The sequence below is a fragment of the Cynoglossus semilaevis genome, chromosome 9, assembly GCF_000523025.1.
Source record: "Cynoglossus semilaevis isolate Cse_v1.0 chromosome 9, Cse_v1.0, whole genome shotgun sequence".
NCBI lineage: Eukaryota > Metazoa > Chordata > Actinopteri > Pleuronectiformes > Cynoglossidae > Cynoglossus > Cynoglossus semilaevis.
In genome coordinates, this window is record NC_024315.1 from 17,599,392 (window position 1) to 17,614,508 (window position 15,117).

General features: G+C 43.4%; 2 protein-coding genes across 2 annotated transcripts in view; both read left to right on the forward strand.

Annotated features, from left to right (window-relative positions):
* The window catches only part of card14 (caspase recruitment domain family, member 14), a 67,347-nt gene extending 60,795 nt beyond the window's left edge, over positions 1-6,552 (forward strand). The window contains exon 22 of the mRNA XM_025058508.1: positions 6,435-6,552. The gene's annotated coding sequence lies outside the window, so the exon portion shown is untranslated. The remainder of the gene's footprint in view (positions 1-6,434) is intronic.
* LOC103384237 (E3 SUMO-protein ligase CBX4) lies at positions 6,459-14,028 on the forward strand. Its single transcript, XM_008317675.3, has 5 exons — positions 6,459-6,845; positions 7,052-7,095; positions 7,920-7,985; positions 10,152-10,218; positions 11,171-14,028. Exons 1-5 carry the CDS (start codon positions 6,777-6,779, stop codon positions 12,656-12,658), a joined length of 1,734 nt encoding a protein of 577 aa, XP_008315897.1. The 5' UTR covers positions 6,459-6,776; the 3' UTR covers positions 12,659-14,028.
* Positions 14,029-15,117: the final 1,089 nt, after the last annotated feature.

Below are 15,117 nucleotides of genomic sequence, written 5' to 3' on the forward strand. Positions count from 1 at the left end.
TCTTGATTGGCTATCAATATAGCCAGTAATGAATTGAATAAGGGTGTGTGTGGCCGCTCCTTGTTTTCACCCTCCTCATCAACAGCTCAGCCAGGAGAGGAAGGTGCAGCTGACGGAGGTCAGCAAACACTGGAATCAATGTTCACCGCTTAGAATTCCCATGATCCTCTTCACCAGCTAATTGTAAGTGAGTTAGTGAGTCAGACAAAGACACACTCCTGACCACAAGATGTTGGAAAATACATTGTGCGGATGCGTACTTATAACCCAGAACAAATCCAGGGTGGATCTTCTCTGGAGTCACCCTGAGGTTGGACAATTTATCTGGACCTACTGTACATCATGAATGATGAAGAACTAGTCAACCCCAGGCAGCACGGGGTCCATTATACAGAGCTTTGTGAGTCACTGACAACAGCGGTCAGTCATGACTGCTACCTGCCACTCTCTCGCTCGCTCTCTCTCTCTCTCTCTCTCACACACACACACAAACACTCAACAACATCCTAATGAGCGTCTGAGTCACTGCGTTGCCAGGACACATCAGATTGTAAGTGCGCTGGAGATTGAGACAGACAGCTCGTGTCCCTGTTGACGTCAGCTGGGACGGGGTTGACTCTTCAGCACAGATCTGTAACTAACCTCCCACCTGACTCATTTTCTCGCCATCTATGAGTCATGTGCATCTATTAAGTTCTGCCTCAACATGTTGGAGGTAAAAAATAACTTCAATTCCAGAACTGCATCTCTTTATAGAGCACGGCTTTCACGTGTCACTAGAACCGTTTAGGTTCTGACCAGAGGACAGGAAGATGAAGAGCAGAGTCCATCAGGTCAGCCATGACATTCAAATCTTCATCTGTCTCACACAGACACAGACACTGCTCCAAACCAGTGAGTTTTTTCTCTTCTTATGAAGAGTAGCAGCCTGTCCAGCAGTAGTCAGGAAATAAGTTCCTGATACAACACAACTTAAGATTTAAGGTCAAGGTGGTACCGCACTTTGTTCTGGTGCTAGTCAGGTGTATGGCACATAAAGTCTTACAGCTGCAAAAACTCACCTCCATTTGTTCCTTAACTGGAACTGGCATCGTTGACTCCGTTTTAAACTGTAACTACAACATACTTTATATTTAATAACTTAATACCTAGGGCTGGGTGTCGCCAGGTCCATCCTTTTATCATACTATATTTTGATCAATGACGATATCAAAATACAGAGATTCTGCGATAATCCATATAATGCAATACATTTCACTCCGATACATCAGGATATCTCTGAAGACGTTCAGAGTGTATTGACTTCACTGAATCCATTTCACAAAATACTGTCGATCAATTTCACATGAGTGACAGCCATTCATGTGAAATTAGTAGAACAGTAAAACAACATACGGTCTGTAGATCCTGTTTCTAAAGATTTCTTTATCCAGTGTCGGGACAACATTGTCTCACTGTTCTAAGATGATTTCAACTTTCCACTGGGATCAGAACTTTCTTTCCAGAGTTTTTTTATTAAAATTTTAACAAAGAGCTTTGATTGATTCATTGATTGATTTTTTCCAACAACAATGTAAACCCCTGGTGGTCAAATAGGAGAATGTTTTTTGGACTAGATTTTTGACCCGGTGAACTAGACCATGAAGTGCAGAACATTTAATTGTGTGACAGTGAGTTTAATTCTATGTCCTGGTTGTCTCTGGTCCAGGTTCACCTCCAGGTGTCAGAAAATTGAAGTCTTGTAATCAGGAAGTTGTTGATTTAAATCATGACCAAGCTCAGACTGCAGTGTGTCAAATTCATGGAATAATTACTTTTAGAGGATTAATAAAGTACTGTTGTGTTCAGTTATTGAGGTCAGATGACTCACAGATGACATTTAATCACCTCTGTTCACATGAATCATTCCTACTGTCTATTATGTATAAACAGTCGTGTTTGTCTGTCGTGATGTTAGGGCTGTAGCCTACCAGAGAGTGACAAGTGTTAAAACACAGGTGTACAGTAACTCTCCCAGTCTCCCCAGTCGTGGGGAGACTTAGTGTCAGTCGTCAACGTTGTTTTCTGTGCTTTTATAAAAATAGTTTCTCAGTCTTTAAGGTGTTATCAGACCGGCAAGTCAAAACTGGTCTGACCTTGGAGGATTTGTGTGTAAACACTAACGTGCACCTCCAACTGTGCTGACGCACTAAGAAGTTCCTGAAATTAATATGGAACAGAGGAGATCAAGAAGCAGCTGTTTTCCACCAACGGTGATGTTGTAAATCAGATTAAAATGGTTCAACAGACCTTAGATTATTGGGCTGATATCTGTAGACAAAAAGACAGCAGATAATCAGATGACAGCTCATCCTACTTATATGTATTGTGTACATATACATATACACACCCACACACTGTCATCATAAACAGTGTCTCCACCTGCACCTGTCGGTCCTGTTTAGTTACCTAATGAAAGAACAAACAAAGACTTGAGTACGAGTGTTTTATTGTTTCCTTTTCTCACTTTTGACATTTGCGTGTGACAAACTCAAAGTTTATTTCTTTGTTTAATGTTGTTTTAATTACTTTTTCAAATGACTCCACACTGTAAAATCCAATAACTATTTTCGTTTTAATAAAGTAGTTATCTTTACGTGGTTATCAAACATATGCACTGATTATTTATTTATTCATGTATTAGTGACGTAACGGTTACTTACATGGTGAAAAATCCAAAAATACTGAAGTGTTTTAAGTGAACATTATTTATAATTAAGCTGACTCACCTTGGTGTATTGTTTAATTCAGATTATTTTAGTAAATTGGACCTGTGTTTCGTTAAAGATATTTGAGGCTCTTCAATCACTGAAGTGAGGTTGCTGTTAAGTACATAGAACTTAGTTCAACTTAGATAAGTCTTACATGAACTAAACACAAAGTTGTCACAAATTTCACACGCAGTGATTTGGTAGATTAAAATAGTAATTCTAAGTGGTCTTTACTAATTTAAGTTAGTTATCATGTGCACATTACAAATTAGAATACACTTTTTGCACTACATGCGTGCAGCGGTGCCAAGTCTGCTCGAGCCGTCGGTTCCTTTCACCTCTGCCGCGGTGAACCACAGTCACTTAAAATGAGCGCTATTTGCTATAATTATCTTCTTTTTTTTTTTTTACACGGTTTTACTTCATATGTACCTTTTTTTACACGGTTTTACTTCATATGTGTTCATATGTACAGAGTTACTACAGTCTACTAACGATCTTTGAGTTCCTCCTGACTTCGACTGCCAATGCTGTGGACGCAGACAGGTGAATGTGGAGTGTCTTCTCTGATAGTTTACTATAGAAATGTTGTATTTATGTATTTTTAAATGACTAAGTTGTGTTCCAAACGCCATCGATCCATGACTGTTGTCCTAAATTCCATTCAGAACAACAATTGCCGCTTCTGTTTTTATTAAATATCTACGTCACCACAGTCTGCACTCTTGGTCCGTGTGTATTCAATTCCACAAACATGAAGTCAAATTTGAAATTTGAAGTAATTATGGCTCGCGGCAGTTACTGTGACCCGTGGTGACGAGCTGTTTGCGCACGAACGGAAAACCTGACGTCACTTTTTCCTATAGGATGAGTGACGTGGTGGAAACCAGAAATATTCATCTCGACTCTGAGGGGATTCATGCGCGGAATGAAGCGAAACGATGCGCGGCGAAGGGACCGTGAGCTCTGTCACAGCGTGTGTGTGCGTGTGCGTGTGTCATGCGACATTGAATCTCTCCTTTCCTTATAAGGAAGGCACGTCGTGCTCCTCCGCCATAGGCCCGGAGCTGCAGCCTGGGTTTTAACCCTCTCACTGCTGAATTTAATTTTGCAAACTGAAACAATGCAGTTGAGTCCCGCGTGTTCCTGTTCTCGTGGAAGGAACACGTTGTTCATATTATAGTAGGTCTTATAAATGTCTGAGTCACTCTGAACAAACAAACCGACATTTAAACGATGAGACTTGTTCATCTGGAACCAGCAGCAGCAGCTGTGCACTCGTGTATTTCCAGCCTTGGCAGATGCTCACATGAAGAACTCACTTCCTTAATCTTAACAAGTGAATTTCGAGCGACATTTTTTCAAATTGAATCATGGCTTTGCACATTCCAATGGTTAACTTTTACATTGTCCTGTTAGAGTGAAACTGGTTTAACACACAAACAGTTCTGCTGGATCCTTAGTTTTGTTTTTCTTTCTGAACATTGTTATATTGTTCTTTCCATCTTAATTCGTCCTTACTTCCTCATCAGGTTATGACTCTGCATCGTCAGTGGCCAAAGATTTTGAGTTTCTATTTTTTAATCCTCTCCTTGTCCTCTTCTTCATCATTCTCATGTTTTTAAAATCAGATTTCCTTCTGACTTTTCCTTCGTCCGTTCGTTCTTACCCTACATTTCACTTCTGTAAAATTACAGTCTAAACTTTAAGTAAATTATTACTATCTATATTTTCTTAGCTGATTATTTGTTGAAATATGTGTTGGTTATTTCCTTGTGTTTCTAAAAAAAACTGATAATTTTCTAACACCTCGAACCCCAAACTCAGATCTGCAGGAACAAAGTCTTATAAAAGGAATGTGGAGGGAAAGAAATATTTTTGTCATTTATTGACAAATTATGGACACAAATTGAGGTTCTCTCAGAAGAAAAGTAGAAAGGCTGATCTCAGCTTAACAAAGACTGCACGTTTACACAGAGCTTCGTCTGTGTGAAAACCACAAACCGGTGTAAAGCTGCTGGGAGCCGCTGAGTGACTCCTGAGATTGGGCTCCATCCCAGATGTGCTCCTGGGGAAGTTAGCCTTTGTTCCAGCCTGCATTACCATGGTTACCCTCCACTCATTATGTACCATAAATGTGTGTGTTTGTACTGGATGTCCAGTAGCTAACAGTTTGGTATGAAAAGCCGTACTGTTACAGCCCAGATATGTGGCCCAATGCTGTCTCTATGTCATTGTGGACCTCTACAGCAGACACTGAGTGACATCATCACTCCTGTGATGTGTTCTTTTTTTCTGTTCCTCATTGGTGTTTCATCTTTTCCCTCTCTTTGTCCCGTTGTGTCATATTCCTCGACTGGGCTCCTTCATAACTTGGCCAGTTTTGGCTGGCAGGAACTTGTGCTGTTTCTGTTGAGGCTTTGTTGCAGCCAAAAATAATTCAGCTCTAGGCTTTAAGACCAGCAGGGGATGATGGTGACCTACATGGGCCACTACGCATTCACAAGCTCCATTTTCTTACACAGAGTGAGAACTACAGCTGCAAATCCTCCCCACGCGGGCCGTCTGTGGATTTGTCTCCCTCTGTGACCTTGGCTGGCAGAAAATATGGAAATCTAGTCATTGTAATGCACAGAACAGTGGGTGAAGTCTGCCCACTGTTTGACTTCATACTGGCTCAGACTCATCCTACATCATCATCCCCCAACATTGTGCATCGCTACTGGATCAGATGCAAATATTTCTTCTTCACTAAGACTGTTTTGGCCTTCCAGGTGATAAATGCCTTTTTCCACAGTCTGGTGTGGTGTGTGATGGGCTGAGGATGTGATGTTGTGGTGTCAGGAGGCTGGGTTTTTTACCTGGAGCGAGCAAGTTAATTATTGGATTAGACATGAGCCAATCAGAGGGAGAGATCTGCAGAACAATCTTCACCTGTTGACCTTCAGATCAGCATGACCTTTACTGCTCTGTCACTATCTGTGCCCTGCCAGTCATCTTGTATGTATTATTTTATTTATGGCAGTTCAGTGCATATTTATTGAAACCAACCTAACAAAGTATCAGTACTAGTACTCCGTATCGCCATGTATTCCTCTATATTTCTAATACATACTTTGAAATTGTCAATAATGATGTTGAACAGTTTGAAGAGAGAGTTACCCACAATTCCCAGTTGGCCAACATCTGCACCAGTCCAGGACAGTAGACATGAGACATTCTGTTGGTGTCGTTTCATCATCTGTGTGTAGGTCCTCCGTTCTAGGGTTGTATCATGGAACGCTGTTGGCGTGTTGTTGCCCTACAGATGCTCTGTAGAATCTGCTGTGCAGTCGGTTCCTTCTGTGAATCCGTAGTCTTCATTTTGACTGATTTGTTACCAGAGACATTCATATAGAGACGAGGGGTGTCCTCCAGATAATCCAGATAATTCTGAATCAGAACATATTTCATTTCTGTAATATAAACACCTCTTCATGTTTTATGGTAATCCGGACCAGTCTTCACCTCCCACTCTGTCCGTGCAGTTGTGTGTGTGTGATTATTATTATTATTATGACGTTTTGCCCCTTGACAACACCTGAGAGCATGGGAACACCCCACAACCCCCACCCCTCATCCAATGTCCGCCTTCCTCTGACGTCACGCAGATGAGTATTTGCATAAAGTGTTTTGCTGCTGCAGCTTGAACTCCGCTGCAGAGGCTCCGATCTGAGGCGAGGAGCGAAGACAGTGAGCAGAGAAGACCCGTGCCCTGAGGAAGAGGAGGAGGAGGAGGAGGAGGAGGAGCAGTGCCTGTGTTTCACATCTGAGGAGCAGAGTGGAAGCGGAGGAGGAGGAGAGACGAGAATCGTCCATACACACACACACACACACACAAACACACACACTCGACCTGGAAACGAGGATAAAAGGTGTCAGAGACCAAACACACAGAAGGGGGAAAGACAAAAATATAATACAATAGGAGCCGCGCAGCTTTGGTTTGGATTTTGGATCGTGGTTCTTAAATCTTGGATCGGAGAAATGGAAGTAGCCGCCGCGGGAGAGCACGTCTTCGCGGTGGAGAGCATCGAGAAGAAGCGCAGCAGAAAGGTTGGTGATTTTAGGAACAACACTGAAGGACATTTTTATACACGCACACACACACATATGCAAATAGAGATGAGGTGGAGTTCCTTGTTTTCTTTATCCTTATCAACTGGGAAATATTTTTGGGTTACTGATGCGACAGCGGCTGCGCGTGTTTTCTGCGTAAAAGTCCCATTAAAGCCCGTGTGTGTGTCTGTTTTGTGCCACAGGGGAGAGTGGAGTATCTGGTCAAGTGGAGAGGATGGTCTCCCAAGTAAGTATCCTGCACACACACACACACACACACAGACCACGACAACAACCAGGAAAGCAACATTCGTCGCCCAAATGCGCGCGCGTGTGTCTTAATCGTGAATCTGTGCCCGCGCCTGCGCTTGTTCACGGTTCGCGGTAGCGCGTTTTTCCGGGTTTTGGACTCGATGATGGATGTACAGTTTCACAAACACATGCATGTTCGAATCCCCCAGTGTTCCAATTACAGGAACTGTGTCTTTAATGACAGACTGTGACTAAGGGGAAAATGGCACGTAGAGTCAAATGGAATCTGGTGATAATCACACACACACACACACACACGGAGCAGTGTGTAAAAGTTACCTCTAATGTACAGGGATGGAACCACGTTAGCGTAACACCCTCTAACCCTTAAACAGCTGTGACCATTGTGTAATAAAATGTCACGTTTTTATTGGTATAGGCCCAATAACTAACAGTTAGGTAGACCCCGTGCCCCTCCGCCCATCTCTGCTGTTATGTTACCATAGATCTTTTATAAGAAATAGCTGTGGCGACAGGGAGGCTGTTAAAGAAGGTGGAACCTTCTTCACTGACTAGAAGTAGTTCCTTCTGAGTGAAGGACTGTGGGAAAATAATGCTGCTCCATAATCCTGGTTCACCCATGGACATGGACCCACCAGCAGGTTTGAGAACTGCTGATTCTCCGTCCAGTGTTTAAACTCTTTATGATGACATATTCCCCTGGTTTAGTTATTACATGATTCAAACTCACTGACACTCACCCATATTCTAATACAACCATAACAGCTGGCCACTGTTGACCTCTCTCCCTCTGAACAGATACAACACGTGGGAGCCAGAGGAGAACATTCTGGACCCTCGACTTCTCGATGCTTTTCAGCTCAGGTGAGTGTGAAGAGGCGGTGTTAGGTTACCACACAATCTGGTTGGAATTCAACAAATGTTAGTGTTGTTGCTGTCCAGGCCTGAACAGCCATAGTCAGACAGTCTCTCAGTCGCAGGTGCGTTGGCAGGAGGAACCGTCAAAGGTCTGCAGTGTAGCGTTAGCTGTTATCAATTATTATACATCTTAGTCATAAACCTTCACCCAGTGTGGGAACAGGAGTCTGAGAAAAGTCTGTGAGGTGAGTCATGGAGTCAGGTTAGTGTGAAAGGTACAGCTCAGGTTGATGTGCTGACACCAAGTTAGTCCTGGAGGTGTCACTGTCCAATCACTGAACACATGGCTGAGAGTAAAGTCAATGGATAAAACTGGCCTGTAATGAAGATTCTCATAAAATGTATGATGAACTTGATTCTTGGTACTACCAACATCCATGAAAACAATTCACAAAAACACTTCCAAAAGTCTGAACTGTCCCTTTAAGAGCAGTGACAGGGGTGGGTCAGGTTAGGGGGTTAGAGTTACCCCAGCAAACTGTGACACTTTGTCATCATCTTGTCGTGGTCACCTGATCGTTCCTGGAGTGTCAGCTTCAGGTTCTGGGTTTTAAGTGCCTGCTGTTCCACCACCTAGTCACCAGATGCTCTGTCGTCTTCCACTGGACTCATGGTCGCAGCCAATTACACAAATGTCATGGATTATGCAAAGTGGTTAATTTGGGAAAACACCTCGTCCGGGATGATTAATTGCCTCGTCTCAGACTTTTGTCTGAAGTTGGATTCACAAAGACACAAACTTACGAAGAACCCTGTCTGTTCAGTTGAACCAACTGCATTAACAGAAAGATCTTTACAGAATATAGTTTCATCAGGTGTAATTAATAGCTTTACGGTGAAATTATTCACGCTAATTAGAGGTCTCGTTCTTAATCGTAATTAATAACGTTTTAATCAGTGAAAATTGTTTAAAGTTTACCAAATAAAACTAGTATTAGTCAAAGACAGAATCAATTAACAGACAACACTGTGTGTCTGTTGTCAACACCCAACATTCCTGTACATTCTTGTGAATGGCAAAGAAATGCTAGATGCATTACCGCCACCTACTGGGCTGGTGTGTACGCATGAGTGGCAAAATGTTCCAGAAATCAAAGCCATAAGAAATGTGCATTTAAATGAGTAAACAGAGAGAGAAAAAAACACCTCCAAGACCCAGCATTACTATATAATTATCTCTTTGGAATTAGAACAATTTTTTTTTCTTAATTATTTCATTTAGGGGAGGATTATTCAAGGAAAAAAAAAAGTAAATTATAAATTTGTACCAAAGAATTTTCCTTGTGTTGTGTACAAGGCTCTCTCTACACCCATTCATTCCAGTGTGGACCAGTACAGTCCTAGTACTGGGATGATGTGAAACAGCCTTTGGGTTTGCTGAAAAGACAGATCATAGTGAAAATTCTGTAAATAAATGAAATAATGATCCAGTGTTCCAGTGTCACTGCCTTTCTCTCAGCCTCTCTTGGCTTTTGCTCTGCAGCAGTCTCAGGTCAACATCACCCCAGCGTCTGTTTTCACAATTACGGCTCTCGCTACAAGGGGAGCAATTTTATTGAAACTAATTGCGCGTCTCCTCAGGAGCCGGATCGTCTGAACGCCAGGCTATGAAAATACATGGAGATGTGTCATTGTAATTAGATGTGATGGAGCATGCTGGGGGGAGGAGGGGCTGACATCACCACAGTCTATGGTGTTGAGTTACTGCCTGGGGGGGCGGGAAGGGGGTGTGAATAGAGACGAGGTGAGGGGGAAAAAAGTCAAAGAGGAAGAGTGAACTCATTATCTGCTACTGTTGATGAGGGCGGGGGGTGAGGGGTCTCCACCAGTTAAAGTCTGCTCCAAATTCCCAGCATGTAGTATTAGGCACCAGTACACAGCCATGGTCACAGGAGTACACAGGTTTGGGTTTTTTATACTACAATTCACTGTCTGTTTTTGGAACAGTAAAAAAAAATGTGTGTCATAACAGTGACCAGAACTGACTGTTTGTCTCCATCACTTTTTTCTCTTGTTTGTTGGGCTCATCTTGAGATCTGGTCCATTAGAATAATGTAATAAAAAAAATGAAGATGGTTTCACTGACGCTGCTGCTCTTTTTCTGTCTCACAGAGAACGTCAAGAGCAGATGATGGGATACCGCAAGAGAGGACCTAAACCCAAGCACCTGCTGGTTCAGGTGAGAGAGTCACATTACGTCATGTTGTTTGGTCCACTTTAACTGAACCAGGGTCGGTTCCCTCCAATGGTGTGCTTTGTTTTGGTCCATGTAAGAGCTCATTTGCATGTTGGTGCCGACTTGTTGTACATGTTCTGCTGTCCTGATCTCAGTGAAGTATCCAGTGTCTGTGGTCATGGTACAGTCAGGCACCAACAAATTTATTCCACTTAGACCAAAAAGACAATAGGGTGTGACAGGTGTTGATTGACAGCTGTACTGTCCAATGGCAAAAGTGTTAATGTATCAAAGTGTGTATGAAGTTCTTGACGTGAGGTCGTGTATTTCTAAGCTCTAAATTCCCCTTGAATTCCCGGGCCCTGAAATATTCAAAATTTCATTTCACAAAAACGTGAAGAATTTTGTAGATGGTTGAAGGTACCGAGCAGATGAAGCTAAAGACATGGACAGTAGAAGTAGGTTCTCCTGACCACACGGCCCCGGGATGACCTCAGTGGAGCGTCATTGTTTCTCTCAGGAGGGTGTTGGTGCTAAAGCAGGGGATCAAGTCAATGACAGGACGCGGAGCGAGCGGCGACATTCCTGCAGTCTGAGGTCACAGCTACTGGAGCCACTTGGAAAATGTCCCTGTGATGATCTGTAGGGGGCCTGTGAGAACACGAGCCAGGGCCCCTGAAATAAAGCGCTCTCAGCCTGGCCTCTTCAGGGCCCCTTCACACATTCCACGCACGGCTCTCAGCCCAACTCACAGGCCGCGGTGAACCACAGCTTTTTGTTGTGGCCTGACACAGACGCATGTGTACACTCTGTAGACAGTTGCACCATTAATCAAACGCCCAGCCCACAGGGAAGTCTTTTATTCGACTTACTCAGTACAACACCAAAAATCCCCCAGTACTTCTTTCAGTACTCTGAGCTGTGTCTTCATTACATTTGTACTCTCTTTCCACAGGTCCCGTCATTTGCCCGTAGATCCAGTATTCTAAATGACCTTCATGAAGCTTCACTGGATGAAGAAGATGAAAAATGTGATAGCACCAGCCCTGTCCACGTGCTCCGTCCCCAAGGCACACAGTACCAGCTGAACAGTACCAATCACCACAAGTACCAGTCACTTTGCCGGGAGAAGGAGATGGAACCACCGACCAATGGCAAGAAGTTCTTCTATCAGCTGAACAGCAAAAAACACCACCACTACCAGCCAGACGTAAAGGATTTCAAGGTGCATGAACCCACGTTTGTCAAGCCCCCGGAGGTCAAAGTCCCAGATCTGGCCAACAAAGGGTACAGTCTTCCTCCGGTGCTACAGCAGAAATGGATTCGGGACAAAGACTCTGGCTGCCTGACCAAAATTAAGGACATCACGATGGAGCTGAAGAAACTTCCAGCCAACCTGAACGGCCACAGAGAGTCCCAGAGCACGGGTCTGAAAGAGGATTCTTTGCCTCAGTCTAATGGTGTTAGCAGCAGCAAGCTAAAGATAGTGAAGAACAAAAACAAGAACGGCAGGATTGTTATTGTCATGAGCAAGTACATGGAAAACGGAATGCAGTCGGCCAAAATTAAAAATGGTGATTCTGAACCGACGGGGAATCCGGAAAGTGGTGCCGAGAACCACTCTGAAAAGATGAGACTGGTCCAGAAGCTCGGCCTCACAAACGGGTTTGTGAAAAACTCTGGAGACGGATCAACTGTTTCAACTTCTGGGTTTAACGGGGATGCCCCCCAGGAGAGGGAACAGTCCACTAAAATGCAGCCAACTGTGACAGAACAGGCTAAACATGTCGGGGTCAGGGTTCAGGGGCAGCTTCCAGCAGATCAGCTTTTACAACTGACAACCAAGTCTAATCTGCCCTCCCTGCCTGTGGATAGGGGAGTTCCCTCCGCTTTGGACAAAAGGGAAACACAAGGTGGATGTCAAAGACTTAAACGGCCCCTCCATGACACCGGCACTGAGGACTGTGGGACGACCAAGAGGTTTTTGAGTTCCAGGAGTTTCCTTGATGCTAGCGCGGCACCTTCCCCCACACAGAGCACCAGCGTCGACCAAAACGGACAGCGGAGTCTTGAAGGACTGCAGGTCTGTGGCTACACAGACCAGGAGGAACCCATGGACCTTAGTATGGTCAAGTCCAGAGCTAACAGTGAAGCCTGCACGTCAGCTCAGCCCCAGGCACAAACAACTGTTGAAACTCTAGTGTGCTCTCAGGACGAAAAGCACACCCAGACACAGACGGACTCACAAAGAGAGACACAGACCCCGACGGAGACACGGGACACTTCAGAGGAGCTGGACGTTGACTCCTTGTCTGAACCCAACAAGGAGAAGAGGAAAGAGGAGACCTTTCCCTCCTTCCAGTCGTTTCTTGGGAACATTGTCATCACGGACATCACCACAAACTGCCTCACCGTCACCTTTAAGGAGTACGTGACCGTGTGACAGAGCTGGACCTCAGATGTACCGCTGCACACATGTACACTGTAAAAAAAAGTTGATTTTTAAAAAAAAAAATTGAATGTAGAAACAAAAACAAACTATTCCTGTTTCTTTTTATGAAGTTCAGAAAAAAAGAGTTGCTCTTTTACTGTGTCATCTGCACCTTCTTATATAAGCTCGTCACTGACCTGCTCTCACTGGCACATGTTTATCACACACACTTTTCATTTTAGCTTGAGTCTCGTTTACACCTCTGCTGTGCATTGTGACCTCTGACCTCATCACATCACACTGTGGCTTCAGTCAATGAAGATTCATTCAGTCATTTTATTCAAAAATCAAGTTCCAACTGTTGTTCTAACGTGTGACTTTTCAGTTGTTTGGAGCCTCAGTCTGTTTCACACTAAACACAACGGTCTGTTTATCTGATGGAGCGCCAGGGTGTTCAGTACGAAAGTTAGAAAAAAACGTAACTTTGAGTTAAACTCAAAGAACAGTTAGGAACATTTCAGTCCTTGGATGAGGTAGAGAAGCAGGTTGTCTTAGACCTGTTGACTGGACCGTAGCCCCTGGAGAGAATAACTGTGAGAGTGTTCAGCTGAGCTGTAGTATGAGCTCACATTCCATGATCACATGGTAATGACTTCAGACTAAACTCAGAATTAAGAAGTTGGACTTCCACATTCAACCTCTGCAGAGAAAAAGTCATGCTTCATGTTTCTTAAAACTTTTTTAATGTCCTCAAAACTCAAACTACAAAAATTTCCATGAACCTGATCTTTAGAAAAGTGACACCACCCTGGTGTGTGTCGCAGTTAAACAGAACTGAGTGCTGCTTGGACCCATCAGCTGTTGGACCTGCTTGAAAAAGCAGATGTAGTTAAAACAAATGAAGCTGCTTTTCCCTTAGTTGATGTGATTTATGTTGGAATGGAAGAAGTGAATATTATTATTATTATAATTATCAACCCTCATTATTCCTATTCCTTCCTGTTACTTTTTTTATTGTTCAAATTCAAGTGTTTTTCTTCTCAAAATCAAATTTTGAGGAGAGAACAAACCACACAGAACATATTTATTCCCGTATTGTCACTGCTGTCCTTTTTTTTGGGGGGTGATAAAACCAAGAATGTAATCAAATAAGAACCCAGTGGCAGACTTGGTTCAGCACGCCCAGCTGAGCTGTGTGACCAACAAACTGGCTGCACAGGGATTCACCTTCTGACATATGTACAACGTATGAAGCACTTGTGCCATAACTGGTTATAAAGTATGTGTTTTAATCCCATCTGTTCTCTGCTGTCAGAGCTCCAACAAAACAGGTGTGTTTTCTGCAGAACAATATATTTGCAATAAAAATTGTTGGAAAGTCACACTGGAATTTTGGCTCTACTTTACACGCACACACACAGCCTTCAACCCCTGTAGTGGTCCTATGGTTCAGCTCATGTCAGCACACATTTGTATCTATTTTCTATTGCTCTTTAGTGTCTATTTTCTCTAAATAGGATTTTTCAGTTAGGGCCAATCCCAGCAGTCATTGGTTACAGGGAACCAGGTCTTTTAATAGGGCGCCTCCTTCTAGAGGAGGTACACCCTGGACAGTTCAACACACCGCCACAGGCCTCTGTAGCCACATGATGGACAGGAGAACTGTCCATGGCTCATGCCTGCTCTGATTGGCTCCACCCCTCTCCTAGGAGGTCAGCATAATTTGGCTGTTTTAGCACCACCTGGGGTCTATCCATCCTACTACAGTACCACCTTCTGTGTCTGAGTCGTGATCCTACCACCCCTGTATCCATGATGTGATATTCAACACTTCTCAGGCAGCAAGCGTTGGGGAATCCCCTCCATGGAGGATTAAGGATGGCACTATTGTCGGTGTTTAATGTTCTTTTCTCTCTAGGTCAAAACCACAGCCAGGATCTGGAGGAACAGGTTGTGTAATCACTTTTATAAAACCTGATCTGTGTGAGATTTTGTAATAACATGTTCCTTCCTGATTTGTGTTCCAGGGCCTGGTCTACAGAAGCACTTGATCATGTGAAACCTTGTGACTTTATAAGATGAAAAATATATAGTAGCTCTGTGGCAACATATGAACTTGTATTCACACTAAACATCTGACATCTTTGAGTCATTTAAATAACAATGCTGTGCTAGAACAGAGCTCAGTGACCAGAGACCTGATGTCGTATGTCTAACATCTCACAGCCAAGAGAAAAACTAGATCACAGGAAATAAAATCTGTAAAAACTCCTGGACAATTTCTCCTGGGTCCAAAAAGCAAGCAAATCAACGCAGCAGTGTTCTCCTCTGGTCGCTGACAGACAACCCACTTTTACCTGACATGATCAGGTCAGATGTTACGATTAGACTTTGAAAATGAAGACGGGAATAGTTGAGTCATGTTTTCAGCTGCTTGATATGTTTGAACTTGTGATCGTGACCAAACCCAC

What these genes read in the sequence shown, in the direction of transcription:
- LOC103384237 (XM_008317675.3), top strand. Translation starts at nt 6,777, where the DNA reads ATGGAAGTAGCCGCCGCGGGAGAGCACGTCTTCGCGGTGGAGAGCATC. An exon ending in CTCGATGCTTTTCAGCTCAG is followed by an intron (nt 7,986 to 10,151) that starts GTGAGTGTGAAG and finishes TCTGTCTCACAG; the next exon opens with AGAACGTCAAGAGCAGATGA. An exon ending in CCAAGCACCTGCTGGTTCAG is followed by an intron (nt 10,219 to 11,170) that starts GTGAGAGAGTCA and finishes CTCTTTCCACAG; the next exon opens with GTCCCGTCATTTGCCCGTAG.